Source organism: Frankliniella occidentalis, unplaced genomic scaffold, assembly GCF_000697945.3.
Source record: "Frankliniella occidentalis isolate FOCC.00 unplaced genomic scaffold, Focc_3.1 Scaffold107, whole genome shotgun sequence".
Classification (NCBI taxonomy): domain Eukaryota; kingdom Metazoa; phylum Arthropoda; class Insecta; order Thysanoptera; family Thripidae; genus Frankliniella; species Frankliniella occidentalis.
In genome coordinates, this window is record NW_026267236.1 from 1,138,603 (window position 1) to 1,155,344 (window position 16,742).

At 40.1% G+C, this 16,742-nt stretch overlaps 3 protein-coding genes across 6 annotated transcripts; 1 reads left to right on the forward strand and 2 right to left on the reverse strand.

Annotated features, from left to right (window-relative positions):
- Window positions 1-204: 204 nt before the first annotated feature.
- On the reverse strand, window positions 205-4,513 carry LOC113203143 (nucleolysin TIAR). The gene has a single exon (XM_026417665.2). It carries the CDS (start codon window positions 4,259-4,261, stop codon window positions 3,005-3,007), a length of 1,257 nt encoding a protein of 418 aa, XP_026273450.1. The 5' UTR covers window positions 4,262-4,513; the 3' UTR covers window positions 205-3,004.
- A 580-nt stretch (window positions 4,514-5,093) lies between these two features.
- LOC113203150 (WD repeat-containing protein 44) lies at window positions 5,094-13,795 on the forward strand. Of its 4 annotated transcripts, XM_026417680.2 has the most exons (15): window positions 5,094-5,234; window positions 5,411-5,489; window positions 5,778-5,946; window positions 6,022-6,678; window positions 6,833-6,967; window positions 7,279-7,546; window positions 7,637-7,845; window positions 7,920-8,273; window positions 8,431-8,700; window positions 8,810-9,055; window positions 9,141-9,296; window positions 9,844-10,143; window positions 10,216-10,494; window positions 10,591-10,775; window positions 10,844-13,795. In XM_026417680.2, exons 2-14 carry the CDS (start codon window positions 5,422-5,424, stop codon window positions 10,732-10,734), a joined length of 3,255 nt encoding a protein of 1,084 aa, XP_026273465.1. In that variant the 5' UTR covers window positions 5,094-5,234; window positions 5,411-5,421; the 3' UTR covers window positions 10,735-10,775; window positions 10,844-13,795. The 4 variants fall into 4 exon arrangements, with proteins under 4 accessions (XP_026273465.1, XP_026273464.1, XP_026273466.1 ...); XM_026417679.2 differs by having other exon boundaries at window positions 10,591-13,795; XM_026417681.2 differs by having other exon boundaries at window positions 5,781-5,946; window positions 10,591-13,795.
- Window positions 13,796-14,109: 314 nt separating this feature from the next.
- LOC113203151 (metallothionein-2) lies at window positions 14,110-16,060 on the reverse strand. The gene is made up of 3 exons (XM_026417682.2): window positions 15,817-16,060; window positions 14,649-14,732; window positions 14,110-14,315 (listed from the first exon to the last, which is right to left on the reverse strand). The coding sequence occupies exons 1-3, from the start codon at window positions 15,842-15,844 to the stop codon at window positions 14,263-14,265; spliced, it is 165 nt and encodes a 54-aa protein (XP_026273467.1). The 5' UTR covers window positions 15,845-16,060; the 3' UTR covers window positions 14,110-14,262.
- Between the last annotated feature and the right edge of the window lie 682 nt (window positions 16,061-16,742).

Below are 16,742 nucleotides of genomic sequence, written 5' to 3' on the forward strand. Positions count from 1 at the left end.
AGCTCGGAGAAGGGCAAATCCGGGGTTTGACCGGTCAACAACCGGTTTTACCAAGGCGTTTTTGTTTTTTTTTAACTGTCTCTTGGTCTGTGTCTTTGTATCCCTCTATACCAAGATAATATTTGACTGCTTTGATACTGTGATAGTTGGCACACAATTCTGATTTTGAAAATTTGGACTTAGGGAAAGAAATTAAACAATTCATACTATCTGTGAAACTTATTTGATTCCTTTCTTAATCAATACACTTGGGAATGCGTTGTGTACAGCAATCTCAATACAATAAGCTACATTGCATCAGATTAGACTTTAAACCAGGTACATTGCTCTTTTGCTTATACTATGCGTTCAACTAAGCCACAACTTATAATGAATACAACTCAACAGTACAAATGTGTTTGAGGTATTTACAATTCGAAATAAGCTTTTATACAAAACTACTGTTTCCACTGATCAAGAAGTTGAGTCTTATCCCGACCTTTCACAGTCCATTCAGTGCAAAAAGAACACTATTATGTTTCCTCTCTGACAATCTTTATTCCTGATTTTACTTTTTAACATAAGAACTATGTATGCATTCTAGTCATGACAGCAAGATGTTAATTTTGATAAGTGCCAAACAGCAACATCAAAAAATAAAAGAAAGAGAGAAAAAAAAATACAAACATACCAATATGAAAATATTTTATTATTCCGAAACATGGCTGTTGTATGAAATCCTGCTTCTATTAGTCATCTTTGCTTGAGTACAAGATTACTCCAGCAACTACTAATAACAGAAGCATAAATTCTGATGAATAGATATTAAAAAAAAAAAAAAAGAACTATTAGGAAAGGACCAGGCAATTTGCAATTACAACACCCTTACCTATAATACAAAGACATTACTACGTACTCACCAAAGCCACAAGGTCAATTTCAAAAGAGTCTCATTGACATATATGGCTTTGATAAAATTATATTTCAGTGGATGTATCAAATTGAATGGGAAAGGAGACATGCCTTTACTGAATGGGATCTATTGATAACCTTTCAAAACAAAAGGACATAAGAAGGTTCAATTAAAACAACGGCACCCACTTACAGTTCCTTCCTGGAGGAATGTGCGACTCAGTGATTCACCAGGATCACTTTCTAGTCCATTTAAATAAAATTACAAAAACTATATATATATATTTATATATAAAAAGGGATGAGCACAGCACAGCATCACGCTCCTAACATTAATTCTCATACATGCACTCACTCAATAAATAAGCTCCAACAGGCTGTTTACAGATAATCTGCTGGATTTGCTATCAAGGAAATTTGATTGTTCTGCAACACTGCTTATCAAACATATTACTCAGCCATTTGTGACATGTGCAATTGTTTTAGAAATAGTCAATCACATAGCAATAAATATTTACAGCCATCTTCCTCTATTCATTGTTTTGGCTAACTATAAAGCAGGTACCACAGTGTTAATCTTTTATGACACCTCAAAGGTACAAAACAGAATCATGGTTAAGTAATAAAGAAACAAAAAACAGCCTTCCAAATGTGATTCTTCCAATAGGAGTGGGTCAAGACTCAGTGAATACAAAAACATGTGCCTAAATTTTGGGGAAGCACACCCGAATGTTAAAATGAGTGAAGTTTTAGTCAAACCCAGTAACAGAGCAGTAGGCCAAACATTCGTTTTTTTTTAAATTAGTCTCCATTGATTGTAAAATGAAATACTAAACACAATGTAAGTGAAAAATTTTCTACGAATCAAATACATGACCCCATCGCGGCACAAGCCCATCCACTAAGTTTGTCTTACACAATAATTTCCCAAACAACAATATCATGGTAACCATCATGAAAATTTCATCACATACACTGGCTGAAAATGATGTGATGCAGGGTTTAGACTGGCATCGATTGTCATTTATTGGATACGTTCCAGTTGGAAATCAGCCAATGAGAGGCCTCGAAAACCCACTAGAACGTATCCAATAAATGACAATCGATGCCAGTCTAAACCCTGCATAAGATAAATATTGATGTCAAAGTTGTGCTCCACTTATCACTTTCCCATGTTAACACAGTTTTTAAAGAATAACCTATTGTTTCAAGGGAGGGAGAAACTGTATCACTCATATGAGGAGAAAGAGGAAATACCTGCAATAAATACAATTGGCAGCCTGATTTTAAATTTACCTTCTACGCTACGATCCTTAACAGCGGTAACTTTAACAACCCTACAAAAGAAATCAAGCTACTTGGGAAGACATCAATCTACCTTTTTCCAATGTACAAAAGCACACATACAGAAAATGAAAATTAACAGCAGTCTTCAAAGGCAGCACCATTCATCCAGCTGCCTTCCTATTTCTAGGAGTAAACAGACTAATTGACATGACATTTAACTGTTGGAGCAATATCGTTGTATGGTTAACACTGCGCCCTGCGCTGTGCCCCATAAACTGAGTACCCAGCCATCACAGTGTTAAAAATGTTCAACTCAAAAAACAAACAAAAAAAGGCGGACGGGGACTGATTATAGAAATAGAATCTGCCTAGAAAAAAATTGAAGTCAAGAAAAAATTAATCACATTTTAAAACATTATTGCTTTCAAAATGTTTCAAAATTTGTTTGACCAAAACTTTCAATATGAAAATTCACCACCACTAACACACTTGAAGAACAATAACTGACATCTAAACAAAATTCTCAATCCAAATTTTGTAAACTGATCACAAGACATTTCAGTGTCTTTCAAAAGAGGGGGAAGTGGGAACAACTAAATAAAATCAACAATAATAACTCCCCAAAATTAGAAGTTGACATCACTGTTGAAAGGAGGAGGGTTGCTCAATACATATTCCAAAAACTGACTATATTATCAGTCCAGCTATCAATATGACAGCCCATTGGTATAATTGTTTACAATAAGTTATTCTGAAGACACCCACAGAAAGCAATCCTGAGATTATTTTCACAAAGAGCATATGCATGTCCTTTAATTTGAATGCTTCACTGTGGAGTTGGGAATTGTTGCATGGCAGCATACATCATCGCTGGTGGCTGCAAAGGGGCTTGTCCCGCCATTACTTGTTGAGTTGTTACAGCTGCAGCTGCAGCCGCAGCTGCTGCAGGTTGTCCGGGGATCGTCTGCCATGGGACTTGTAATCCCATTCTCTGCACATATGCTTGAGGGTAACTGAATTGACCATAAGTAGCAGTATAGCTGGGCTGCATACTTTGCAAATACTGACTACCACCAGCTGTTGGATAAGACTGAGGATACCAGTAGCCCATTTGTTGTCCATAGGCATAAGGATACTGCCCGGTTGCAGCAGTGGCTGTCTGCGGCTGCTGAGTTTGAGGTTGTGCTGCAGTTGGCTGGGTTGCTGCAGGAACTCCTGGTTGGGGAGGATTGTTAGGATCTCCCGACTCTTTACCCCAGAAACATTTAACAGTTTGGCCATTAATATCAGTATTATGTACTGATTCAATAGCAAGAGTGGCAGCCTCTTTGGTTGCATATCTGATAAATGCATAGCCTTTATCCTTAAACACACGTATGTCTTGAATGGCACCAAAAGGTGTAAAGGTCTTTTGAATTATCTCTTCACTAATACCACTTGTAAACCCTCCACAGTAAACTGTACAATTTGTTGGGCTGGACTGGTTGTAAACCTCATCATACGTTGCTTGTTTTCCTGTGCCAGGATGACGAGGTCTTTCGGTACGTGGAGGGGGAGGTTTTCTAGTTGACCAGTTGGTACGAATACTGCGGCTTCCTAACCACTGGCCATTCATAGCTTGAATAGCACTTTCTGCTTCTGCCTTCTTCACAAATGACACAAATGCATAGCCTTTCGATTTGAGAGTTTGAGGGTCTCGAACAATTCTGCAGTTTGAGATCTCTCCAAAAGGTGCAAATGCTTCTCGTAGTGTGTGTGTTTCGATTTCAGGGCTCAAATCTCCAACAAATATGTGATGGTGATTGCTGGTGTCTTGTTTAGGCTGGTTGCCGGGGGATGTGGCCCAATTTACCTTGATCTCTTTCTCCAAGAACAGTCGCTTGTTCATCACAGCTAAGGCCGTCGCCGCCGCTTGGTGGTTGGTAAATTCGACAAAAGCGTATGGGTCATTTCCTTGCTCGCGTATGATCTTGCAGCCCTTAACAGGTCCTATTTGGGAGAATAATGTACATAGAAGATCTTCTGACACAGACGTATGCAGGTTTCCGACGTACAAGGTTCTGGGCTGGCTTTCGTCCGTCATGTTGCTATTCACACTAGGTCCGAATACGGGGACCCGGCCGTCAAGAACACCACTTTTTGAATCGGCAAATAGATTTTCAACACGTCTTTCTGTGAAACACTACACTTCGGCTGTCTACCTTACTTGAACAACGAAATGAACGCTCTATTTCACTTGTTGTCTGTTTGGTGGGTGCGTTCAGTCGTTCAAGTATTTAGGCAAAGTCGCAAGTAACGTCACGACTTTGCTTTGCACGCCATTTTGCTAAGAAGAAGAAAAGAAGCAGGGATGTTATAGCGTACGATATTATCGTACGCGTACGATAATTTCGACCCTCCGTACGATGTACGATCGTGACCCATGATCGTACGCCAAATGTACGATAATTTCGGTTTGGACCAATTTTACCCTATAATTGCCTATATATGGCTCTCGTAAGGTGCTGAATCTCCATCAGTTTGAATAAAATTCCATTTGCCGCGCGCAAGCTCGCCCCCCTCCACCCCTCAGCAACAACTCCGCGAGAGAGAAGCATACCTAGCGAAGAGAGAGAAGGAGGGAGAGGGACGAGGGACAGCGGGTGAAGGAGGGGGGAGTCTGGTGCCCAGTCCCCACCACCGCTTTGTAGCCAACCTCTGAGTGAGAAACGCAGCCTCAAAACCTTATTTTCTCTTTAACTAGCGACCTTTTAGCTACATAGAAACACTTATAATACTGTTAAAATGTAAATTTTCCTTTATTTGGGCGAAAATTGTAATTTTTTTGAAATGTACGATAATTTTGACCCTGCGTACGATAATTTCGGAAAGTTGGTACGATAATACGCTGGGAGCCGTCTAACATCCCTGAAAAGAAGTGAAGGCTGCGGCGGCTTGAGGATTGGCTAGAAGGCGTCTCTGGGTGGGATGGGAAATAAACGCTGAACACTTTTAATTGTGAACGTACGCAATTTAATATTCTAAGCACTATTTCCAATTATGCTCATTGCCTTTTGGTAAGTTGTAACGTCTCATTTTTGTTCGAATTTTAGAATCAGTAGTCATGTTCTCATGACTTTGTTTCTACTTCTTCAATGACACACATCAATCCATTGCAGTATTTCAGCAGTTTTGATGTTTTGGGTGTTTGTCTGTCTGCCAAATTTATGATATATGCCCTTTTAACATCCAGGAATATCGAACATGTCATCTTCTAGTGATTCTGATGAATTTTACGATGCAGAGGATGGAACACCAAGTAAAAGTACAAGGTTGGTGATGTCTTTATTCATTTCGGAATACCATGATCCTCTGACTGATAGTTTGCCGAATATTTGTTATCTCACCCTTAACAAACATTTTTCTTAATTGTGTACCAATTCAATCTTTAAGTTACAGACTAGTTAAAAATTATAATTAATCCAATTTACAGTTCTATTCACAAATATATTTACTATCTGACTCTTTCTGTGCGCAGATTTCTAAATCACTGCCAGCTTTTTTTTTACAATTAATAGGTACTGTGTTTCACCCTAATTATGATACTTTTGTGTTTCCAGAAGAAGTCGCTCTATTAAGCGAGGCTTACTGCCCCCTTCTTTAGAAAAAGATGTGAACTCTTCTGTGAAGGAATCCAGTGACCTCGATGAAACTTTAATTCCTGCAACTTCAATAAATCCTTCCCCAGTGGCTGTTGTCCAGTCTTCTAAAGACAATATACCTGAAAATGTTGGTAGTATGATAAGTTTTGTCTCATTTACCTAAACTTTCTATCTTGCCAACAACTATTTTGCTTTTTTCTAGGTGGGTGGTCAAAAGAAGGGTGCTGATAACTGGCAGGGTCGGAGACGATTCAGAGAACTTCGTCAAAGAATGCAGACTGAAGAAGAAGATGCTGTAGGATCTCCTCCTGATAGTCAGACTTCCTCTGTGGAGGGTATATTTGCTGTACCTCAAGCAGGAGGTGCATCTGTTGGAGGTTCATCATCTGGCACCAAAGCTTCTCACCCATTCAGAATCATTGAACATGATGCTCTTAGTCTTCAAAGTTTGACCTCATTGGGCAGAGTTGGTAGAATTCTTGGTGGAGTGCAGGACACCACTAGCTCCAGCAGTGGGCGAGTGGAACAATTAACATCAACAAGCTCTAGCAGCACCCTTGGTGGAGATCTAAAGGAAGAGGAGGAAGAAGAATCTTCTGCACCTGTCACCGCTCCAACTAGTCCTGCAACTACCTCACCTACTACATCTTCTACACCAACCACTTCAGCCAGCACAGCTCCATCATCTCCTTCCCATTATTCCAAGAGTGTTTTTCAGGAGCCTGACGTCATTGCTAGTACTAAGAATTCCATGGGTAATGGGACCCCTCCTCTTTGCTCTGAAGCTCCAGTAGCGCCCCCAAGACGGAAAAAGAAAAATAAAGGTCAGATTGCTGCCTCTCCCTCTGCTACTTTGATGGTGAGAAATTTCTTGTTTCTATATCTTATTCTTATTGTTGCTGTATTATAATCATAGTTTTATTTAACTGACATTTTCTAATTACTATGCCAATCTTGCTGTCTATTTTTGTCAGCTTTGTACTGTATTTCTTGCTTTTTTTGTTTGTTCTTAGACTGAAACCGATTCTGCATCTCAGTCCTCACAATTGCCTAGCCCTGCAAGTACTATTGAGTCCCTAACCAGAGACTTGGAGCATTCTTTAGACATTCGCTCAGCAACAAAGGGACAGTATGTTGTTAAACCTCAGGTACTAGAAAAAATATGACAGTTACAATACCCATTATCATTTGAAGCTTATTTCCAAATTAAACAAAGTTTGATTTTGAGAATTATATAGAAAAAAATATGAATAGACTACAAAATAAAATTCTCACATGAAAAGAATGACCTTAATTAGGTGAAGTAGTGATTAAAAATAATTTATTGCAGCACATATTCTGCTACCCACTTTTTTGGTTTATAATTGTTTTTATAGTAGGTGGATAGATGCAAAGCTCAGAGAAAAGTATCTCGAGACAGGAGACAGACTTAAGCAACACCTTTTCTATCTGCCTTTAGGATGAAGATAGGGCCCGTGCAGAGGGACCACCCCCAGAAGAAGTAGACCGAATCAAAATTGATAAGGTATCTTCTCGATCCAGCCAAGCTTCCAACAGCCCACGAGGATCTGTTGGTAGCAATAGCAATGGTCGCAAACCATCTCTGCTGGTGAGTGCTACCAATGAGAGCACAGGACCTTCAATTATTCCGACAGTTGGTTCAGGCACAGGCACTGCCAGTAGTACTAGCAGCAACAGCATGAGAGACTTCAGTTCAGTTGGCACAGGTTTGTTTACCTGTATTTTTTGTAATGTAGCCCCTTTCTCTAAATGTATTCTGTCTGATCCAATATTAAAATAATAATAATATTTTTCAGGGAGTGGTGGAAAACGTGGAAGAAGTACTCTAGGGTCTCTCAGTAGTAATAGTATTGGTAGAGATGGTGGTGAAGGAAGTCGACACTCCCTAAGCCCGAGAGGGTCAAAGGAAAGGCGAAGATCAGCTGGTGATGAGCAAGGAATGCTGGCTCAGCTGAATATGTTTGTCCGCACACGTACCGATTCTGGTAAACAACTCTCAGATATGGTATGGTAGTTCAACACTTATTGTGTTTTGTCCCTCATCTTGGTCTTCCTAACTAACAATTTACCCTCTTCCAGGAAATTTTATCACAAGTAACAGTTCTCAATTTAGATACCGGCGAAAGAGTACCTTTAAGTATTGCTGAGGATAAACTTCCACAGTGTATCAACCCTTTGTCATTACATATCATGCGCCTCACATCGGAATACGCTGGGACTGAAACAAACAGTCCTACCTCTAGACCTCGTGAATCTGATGAAGAGAGCATAGACAGCAAAATGTCTGTACCTCTTTCAGTGTGTGATTCACTTGATATTGATGATGCAGAAAGTGAAGCAGGTAGTGTAAGGAAGAAAACTGCAAGATTTAAAAGATTTTTGGGCTCAACAGTCAAGAAAACAATGAACAAAGCTAAAACTATAGCCCAGGAGGTAAGACCATCATATATAGAGACGCACATAACCTGAACAATGACTTGATCGGGTTCCAGTCCTGGATTTGTTCAAAGTGTAAAAAAATATGCGACACTGAAGGCAAGGCATTCCACAATATTTTAATTAACTACCATTCTTTTATTTCAAATTCCAGGTGTCACATGCTCGCCACAAAGAAGATGTAATGGATATAGTGGATAAAGTTAATCCTAATGAACCCTCTAATATGAAATTAAAAGCAAGTAGTAGTCACAAAGGACCCTATGAGTTTGATCAGCTTCAGCATATTCAGGATCTTAGTGGTGAACATATAGGTCCTATTTGGTGCATGAAATTCTCAACCTGTGGAAGACTGTTGGCAACTGCCGGACAGGATCGCATTCTTCGTGTATGGGTCATCAGAAGTGCATATGCCTATTTCCAAGTGAGTATAATCAAAAAATTGTGTGTATCAATTTGTAAAATATACATATCTATGTTTTAGTATTCTACATCTTATTATCTACTCAACTTACTCAAGCAATTTGTTTTAGGAAATGCGAACAAAATACAATGCAGAAAAAGTGTCGCCTACTCCATCTCAAGAGTCTCTAGTCTCTCAGAATTCTGCTGGTGCAAGTTCAGCAGGTGCTGGCTATGACACTGCATCGATTGATCCTAATCCAAACAGCCCTTTTATGCCACGCCCATTTTGTAAATACACTGGTCACACCTCAGATTTGTTGGATGTTTCTTGGTCAAAAAACTACTTTGTTCTGAGCTCATCCATGGATAAAACTGTAAGTATTAGTTATAAATACATAACATTCAGATTATAAAAAACGTTTTGATGCTTACTTTTCCTAATAACACTCTTATTACCAGGTTCGCCTCTGGCATATTTCTCGAAAAGAATGTCTGTGTTGCTTTCAACACATCGATTTTGTGACAGCTATTGTATTCCATCCTCGTGATGATAGGTACTTTCTAAGTGGATCATTAGATGGTAAAATTCGTCTTTGGAATATACCGGATAAAAAGGTAAAATATTTTAGAGTATGCTTTTCTAGAGTTTTGTTTGCTCAATATCAGAACAGCACATTTCTCTCTTTTCTGTGGTCAATAGGTGTCCTCTAATTTTTGGGGGCAACTTAGTGTCGTTTTGATGATTAACTAAACCAGGTAGCAGATTATTAACCTATCGTACTTTTGTAGTTATACTATATCGCCTGCAAGCGTGCGTGCGGGTTGCCTACCCGCTCGGGGCAGTAAGGTACCGGCCTGCACGCCTGCCTGTGATACAGTAGCCTTTGGCTACATAGGGTTAATTGGCCATCTGGTACAAATCTAAATGATATTTTTCTTTCGTGCAATTAGAACCATGTGAGATAGAATGAAAAGGTCATCATATTGAAGACTGAATTGTCAACTAATGATACAAACAAACACCAGCTAAAAGCTTTCGGTGTCCCTGGTTTTAACTTTTAACTTTTACTCTGAAAAATGTGTTTTGTCTTTAATGAGTGTCATTATATCATCTTACTGAGTATTCATTATTGATTATTATGTATCTTGATTAATGTTGTAGGTAGCTGTGTGGAATGAAGTAGAAGGCCAAACAAAACTTATTACTGCTGCAAACTTTTTCCAAAATGGAAAATTTGCTGTTGTTGGCTCATATGACGGGCGCTGTATATTTTACCACACTGACCAGTTAAAGTACCACACTCAAATACATGTTAGGTCAACACGCGGAAAAAATTCCACAGGCAGGAAAATAAGTGGTATTGAGCCAATGCCTGGAGCAGATAAAATCCTAGTTACTTCAAATGATAGTAGAATTCGTCTCTATGACCTCCGAGATTTGAGTGTGTCTTGCAAATATAAAGTAAGTTTAATTATTTTATCAAATGTTGTATTTCTTCTGTTTTTTATTCTATTTTTCTATGTGTCTGTCTAGGGCTATGTTAATGTAAGTAGTCAGATTAAAGCAAGCTTCAGTCATGATGGAAAATACATTGTGAGTGGATCAGAGAACCAATGTATTTTCATATGGCGGACAGACCATGACTATTCTAAATTTTCATCTGTGCGCAAGGATAGAAATGACTTTTGGGAAGGCATTAAAGCCCATAATGCTGTTGTTACCTGTGCTGTATTTGCTCCAAATCCGGAGGCTGTTTTTCGACAAATTGATGATCTGAATGAAAAGGATGAGGAGAAGGCAAAACCAAAAGCGGTAAGTAAATCTCTGTTCAGGAATGTCTACTTACTATAGACAATTTTGGTTGATTTAAATTGTTGCACTAATTACTTTCTGGCCTGTTTAATGTAGGTTGAAGATCCACTGGTCGCACAGCATAAGCAAGGCTGTGGTGGTCATGTGTTAGTAAGTGCTGATTTTAATGGCTGCATAAAAGTATTTGTAAATAGAACTAAACCTAAACACAGTTCATTACCAGCATCTGCTTTGGTGTGAATGAAGACTCAATGTATACTCATTGCGAGTGAGCCACATAGGTAAGGTGGATGTAATCTTGTGAAGCCAAAGCCGAAGACGCAACCTGAAGTTAATATTGAGGCCCCAGGCCACTGTTTCTCTTCCAGCAGCAGCTGACAGACAGAAATAGGTAGTTCTCTTATGGCTTTGTCTTCAGCATGAAAATCTACTTCAGGAGTTGAAATTCACCTACAAGTGGTAACACAATAAACCATTGATATCTATTGTATGGGGAAGAGTTCAACCATTTTGTATGGTAATCATTTATAAATGAAATGGGACCAAAATCAAGTGGCCCAGTTACCCACACTTCTTATTATTCTAGGCAAAGTTTAAGTAGTAATTTTCCTGTTAATGTAGAACTTAAACTCATGCTTTTGGTGACTTTATTTCACAAGGTAACATAAACTGCATTTCAATACTTGTAACTTTTAAAGAACGCTTTGGTACTTTTTTTGTCAATCATTTATTTGTTATCTATATAAGTGGATGACGTGTACTGTTGTTTTTGTTTGTTTTGGTTCTTGTTGTTGTTTGTAATAATTTTGTTTTTCCATTGAGCCATTTTGATACTGAGTTTCTCTACCTGATAACATGGTAATTTTATTCTCTATTCTGTTGCCACTATCCTGTTATCCTGAATTGAGTGCTAGTTCCTATTTTTTCACACATCTTAAAATCATTAAACATCAATTGAGTTGTATGTGGATATGTTTCCTGCTTTTAGCATGACATAATTTATCCATTAGTATACAACAGATGCAAATGTATGAGGTGCCTATGTTTAAGGTCAAGTCAAGTTCACCTTTACACTCCATGTACATCAGTCTTAGGTTTCAGTTCCGGATGTACTGATATGTTCATCAACAGTAGTTGCAGCAAGAGTTAGTCATCTTCTAGCCACTGTGTATGCGAACTGGATGGCCTAATCTAATTAAATTGATTGAAGTGTAGGACTAAACTCTTTGAAAACTTTATGTACTATGTTATATAAGTGGTTAAGATTTGATACTACTACCAATATATGTGATATTTGGCCTGTGTTATGATTATGTAATTGTTAATACTATCAGTCATATTATTTTATGGTGTGATCCAGCACTATCTTATGCTGCATTCGTGTCTTACTACCCCCCTTCTAAATGACTGGTATCTGAAAGTGAAGAAAGTATTGCTCTACCAAACAGTAAGCTCTTCTCAATGCCATTTACAATAGATTAATGTACCTAGATGTTACTACTCTTAATCAAATTGGGTCATTGCATTGATCTTATTGAACTTTTAAAATAAATTAAAACACAACTTTATCAGAAAATGATTAAGAAAATATGAAATTAAACATAAATGTCAAAGGTTTACTGCAATACATTTTGTTCAATTCTGGCAAAAGAACTTAAAATCTAGAAATCTATGTAACATTCAGAAATGGAATCTCTTGACAAGCCATTTCTTTTACTAATTGGAAATTATTGCAAAACTGCTTAATTTAAATAGCAATGGTTTATAGCTGTGTGAGAGTTTATCTATTTTCTTGAGAGCTTAATCGCTTTCAGAAAGATGTGAAGCAATTTAAATGATAAGGGCTAGATTGTAACATTTGTGGTTGTGTTCACACTTTGTACTTTGCACAACTATTTGCATTTCTTCATTCTATTTAAACAGAACTTCCATAAAGTTTGTCCCATGCCCTTCTGTAAATAGTTTTTTTAATCTATCATCCAAGCAAAGTTTGTGAAGCTTTCAATTATTTGTCAAGCTGTGTGACTGAAAAGCCAACTTACAAATACTGTAATGTACTGCAGAATTTAACGTCTTCTGTTGTCTTCTTTCTAAAAGCTGTTTTTTCTCTCTTTTAAGGAAAAGTTAGTAATTTTGCTGACAATTTGTGCCCCGGCAGTAAATATAAGTGTATGCTTAATGTTAAATTGTGAGAACCACAACTGCTGCTTCTTCTTCTAAAGATACAGATATTAATCATTTTCTGTTTAAGCATTTCTAACTGAATTAAATTTGTTAGGCTTTTAGTTTCAAGCTACCTGTTGATCTATTTTATCTTGTCAAGTCTTTCATGAAGCCAGTACATTAGTCCTAGTCAGGGGAAAGGTTCAGAGATCCCTCTGTGCAGACCGGCCATTCGAATTCTTAGTTAGGAAATACATGTGGGTGATGCTATGTTGAAGGTTGTGTTTTCATGATTTGCGTTTCTTGTATACCGGGATCATACATATACAAATGATCAAAATGGAATATACATTTTACATTCCGAAATATGCACATAAATCCAGAACCCCAAAAAGTACAACCCACTAAATACCATCGACTTCACAGATTTCTTAAAATAGAAATGAAATAGTCAAGGGAGGACCTCCGCACAGGGGGATCTACGGGATTTGTCCCTAGTCAGCAACCATTGTGTCAGTGTCAGATGCTTTGATTTTGACTACTGACATTGAAGTCTGAATAATTATGGGATGTTCATACTTGATGTTTTGGGTTTTTCTAATTTTGACTGAGGGCAAGAGCTATTGGAATTAGTTTTACCAATGCATCCACCGGTCAGAAATACCATGTATATCTTTTGTTGTAGAACCTTTGTATCTTGTAATTGTTTTCCACTGGCTTATTTCGTTTTATTATTGTTTTAATTTTCATGCATATTGGATCTTTCACATGCTCTCTCAGTCTGTCCATGTCAGGGTGGTCATGTCTCATGCAATGGGGAAATGTAATAAATTTTAAAGGCAATGAAATAAAATTTATCTGATTTGCATACATGCTGCAACAGTGTGAATGTGGTGTTGGGGGTTGCCACCCTGTTTTTTTATCTTGTTAAATTACTGTACATCAGTATAAAAAAAAATCCTTTTTAAAAATGATGTTGTCAATGAATTATTTTCCTACATGTTTTAATTTCAAAGTGGATTATTTAATGGAAATACCTGTATCTGTTTGAATATGCTCTCCTGAAACTGATGATTTTGTGAACTAGGGAAAAAGAGGCAGTCATTTTAAAATAAAATGCTTCTTTAGAATGTGACAATGTCTTTTTTACTGAGAAACCCTTCATGCCTCAATCTATTGGTAGGTAAACAATGATTTGACCAGGACTTCCTTCGCAAGGAGGAATTTGGGTACTAACAGTCACCATGATATCAAAATGGTCCCCTTTACGACTCTTCTTGATGTCATTGTGACACTGATTTGACTCAAATGTCACATCCTGTCCAAAAGTGGACTATTTTGACGTCATGCTGACAGTCAGTGCTCAAGCTCAAATTCCTCCTTGGGTTGCTTATTTGCAAAGTAGGTACTAGTTATGGAAATGTGTTAGTAGAAAATTAAGGGAAGGCAATAGAAATTATTGTTCAATTGTAATTTTTTTATATAAACATGATTATAGATAGAAGTATAGAAACTAGAATAAAGTTTGTTAACAAAAGTGACCTCAAACTTTTACATTCTTCTAGTTATGACATCAGGGTATGGGCTGAACATGGCCAGACTTACTTATGCTTTGCCTTGACTTGTAGGTTTTCCTCCACAACATCCTTTTGAGTTCTCTGAAAAGGAAAATTAATTTTAAAATCTCTGTTAAATTCTGTAGTTAAATTTTGTCATTTTCGTGCAGGGGGACGTCCCCAAGGAAAACGTTTCTCTCACGAAGACCTCATTGTGACCTCAGAGGTCATGATTTTTGCACTTGTGAGGTCACCAGTGAGGTCACAAGTGCAACAATCGTGACTTCGTAAATCATAAAGAGGTCACAACGAGGTCTTCGTGAGAACCCCGTTTTCCTTGGGTCCACGCTTTCTGGAGCAAGCCGCAGCCCGAGGAGTCAGCTTAAAGGAGCTTTTATCCGAATAAGAAGAGGAGGGATCCAATATATCATATACCTGATCCTGTGCAACAGTTGCAGTCTGCGCCACAGTTGCAGTTGTCCCCACACTTGCACTGACAGGTCTCATTGGGGCAAGTCTCTGAAAAAGGTTGAAACAAACAAAACACCGTTTTATGTACACAGTATATGTGATTCAAAGAAGACGCAGGTGCGGGCGCGAGTCAAGGGGCCATGGCGCTAGGCAAACCCGCCTGTCAATGAATCATCCAGCACATGTACAGGGTGGTCCATATACCCCTCCCTTTATTTTGCTTATGCTGTACCGCATGCAGGCGTGCGGGCGGGCTTGCCTACCGTCGCTCCGCATGGCGCCTATGGCCCCGTGTGAGTATGCAACCCGCCCGCACGCCGGCTTGGAGGGTTTGACCGGTTTGACACCCGATAACTGTGGCGGTCTGCACCATACTCCCAAAATGCCTGTTCTTGAATGAAGTACATCTGCTCGGCTAAACAGAGAAAATTTGCTTCTCTCAATACAAATTGCATTCTTACAAATGAAAATTGCATTGGCCTGATACAAATGTTCTTTGCGAAATCAACGGTCAAAAACATGCTTTTCTGGGGGTAAAGGACGCGGGAGGGCTTATTGAGTATGAGACGCGGGCCCAGGCTGGAAGTCAGACTCAAAACAGCCAGAACAACCACTTTGCTTACAGTGTCCGACATGCCGCATTACTGCGCGGAGCGATAGCGCCCGCATCCTTCGATTTTTCTTGAATTCGACATTTATATTTACTGGCCCCGCCGTCCGCCGTGCGAGTTGTGGCGATTCATGGATGATCCCAGATCAGAGTACCTCCGCCAGTCCTCGTTTCTAATTCCCAGTTAGAAATGAATTTTCTTCAACGTCAATTCGATGTTGCGACTTTGTCCCCCAAATCCAAAAATTAGACACTCTATACAGAGTTTCTGCACTTGTGCTAGTGACCTTGGTGCGAGTGCCCCCGGGGGAGAGAGGATTTGAACCAAGGACTGTCGCTGTGACGTACTAAGTTAAATCTTAGTCACAGGCATTATGCTGAGTCAGAAGGGCAGCAATTGCTGCAATTGTTGTCTTAAGACAACTTTTGACGGCTAGTGACGGCTAGACGGTGACGACCAGGTGACGACCAGAGACGGTTTACGGCCCGAATTCCTCCTAAGGCCGTTTCTCTATGACTCACTCTTGCAGCAGCGGCAGGGGTTCGGCATGGTGACTGAGTACGTCGAGGACCGGAGGGGAGAAGTAACGGCTCCAGCTGTCGTCGAGGGTCAACTGATACCAGGCCCCGGCTAGGCTCACTTATATCGAGCGGGACGAGGGCGGGGCGCGGGGTGCCAAGCCGAGCCGGGCCGTGCGCATCTTGGCGCAACACACGGCGGGCGGTCGTAGAGGAGACTCTAGACGGTGGGGCGCCAAGAGCGCCAGCGGCAGAGCCGGGTGCACCAAGGGCCGTGCGCAGCGCGCGCCACGGTGCGGTGCGAGTGCGGGCCGTGCGGGCATGTGCCGGGTGCACCGCGGCTACGCCCGGACCACTGCGCGGTGCGCAGGCGCCGGCGCCGGTCTGGCGGCCGCGACGAAAGGCTGCGCCGCGCGCCGCTGGCGGCTGGCGACTGGTTGGCAATCACTCGGGGCAATACGCCTCGGCCTCGGCGACTCGGCGGCAGGCGGCAGAACGGCGGCCAGAGTCAGCTTGATCCGACCGAGGAGACCCTGAAGTTGGCGTTAAGCTAGCAACCCGGGATATGCCTCTGCGATTAATCAAAATATGCATCGATTTTGAGCAGATGATTCGCAGTTATCGTCATACCCCCGAACAGAAAAAATCGGCTTCAAAATGGCTGGGGGCCCAGCTGTGAATGAGAGCGCCTGGTAGGTAGGCAGGCCCGCCGAACATACTCGAATCACGCCCGTGGCGGTATTCAGTGAGTGGGTGACCCTGGGATGAGTTGTGGCTGAGGGCTCAGTTGTGGCTGAGAGCGCCTGGAGGGTAGTCAATCCTTCCAAAAGCGTCCAGATTTCGGCTGTAGATTACTCTAGTAAAACTGAACAGATCCTAAGGTGGGCGATCGCCTAACGCACAGGAAAACCAGTTTTATATCGATTCAA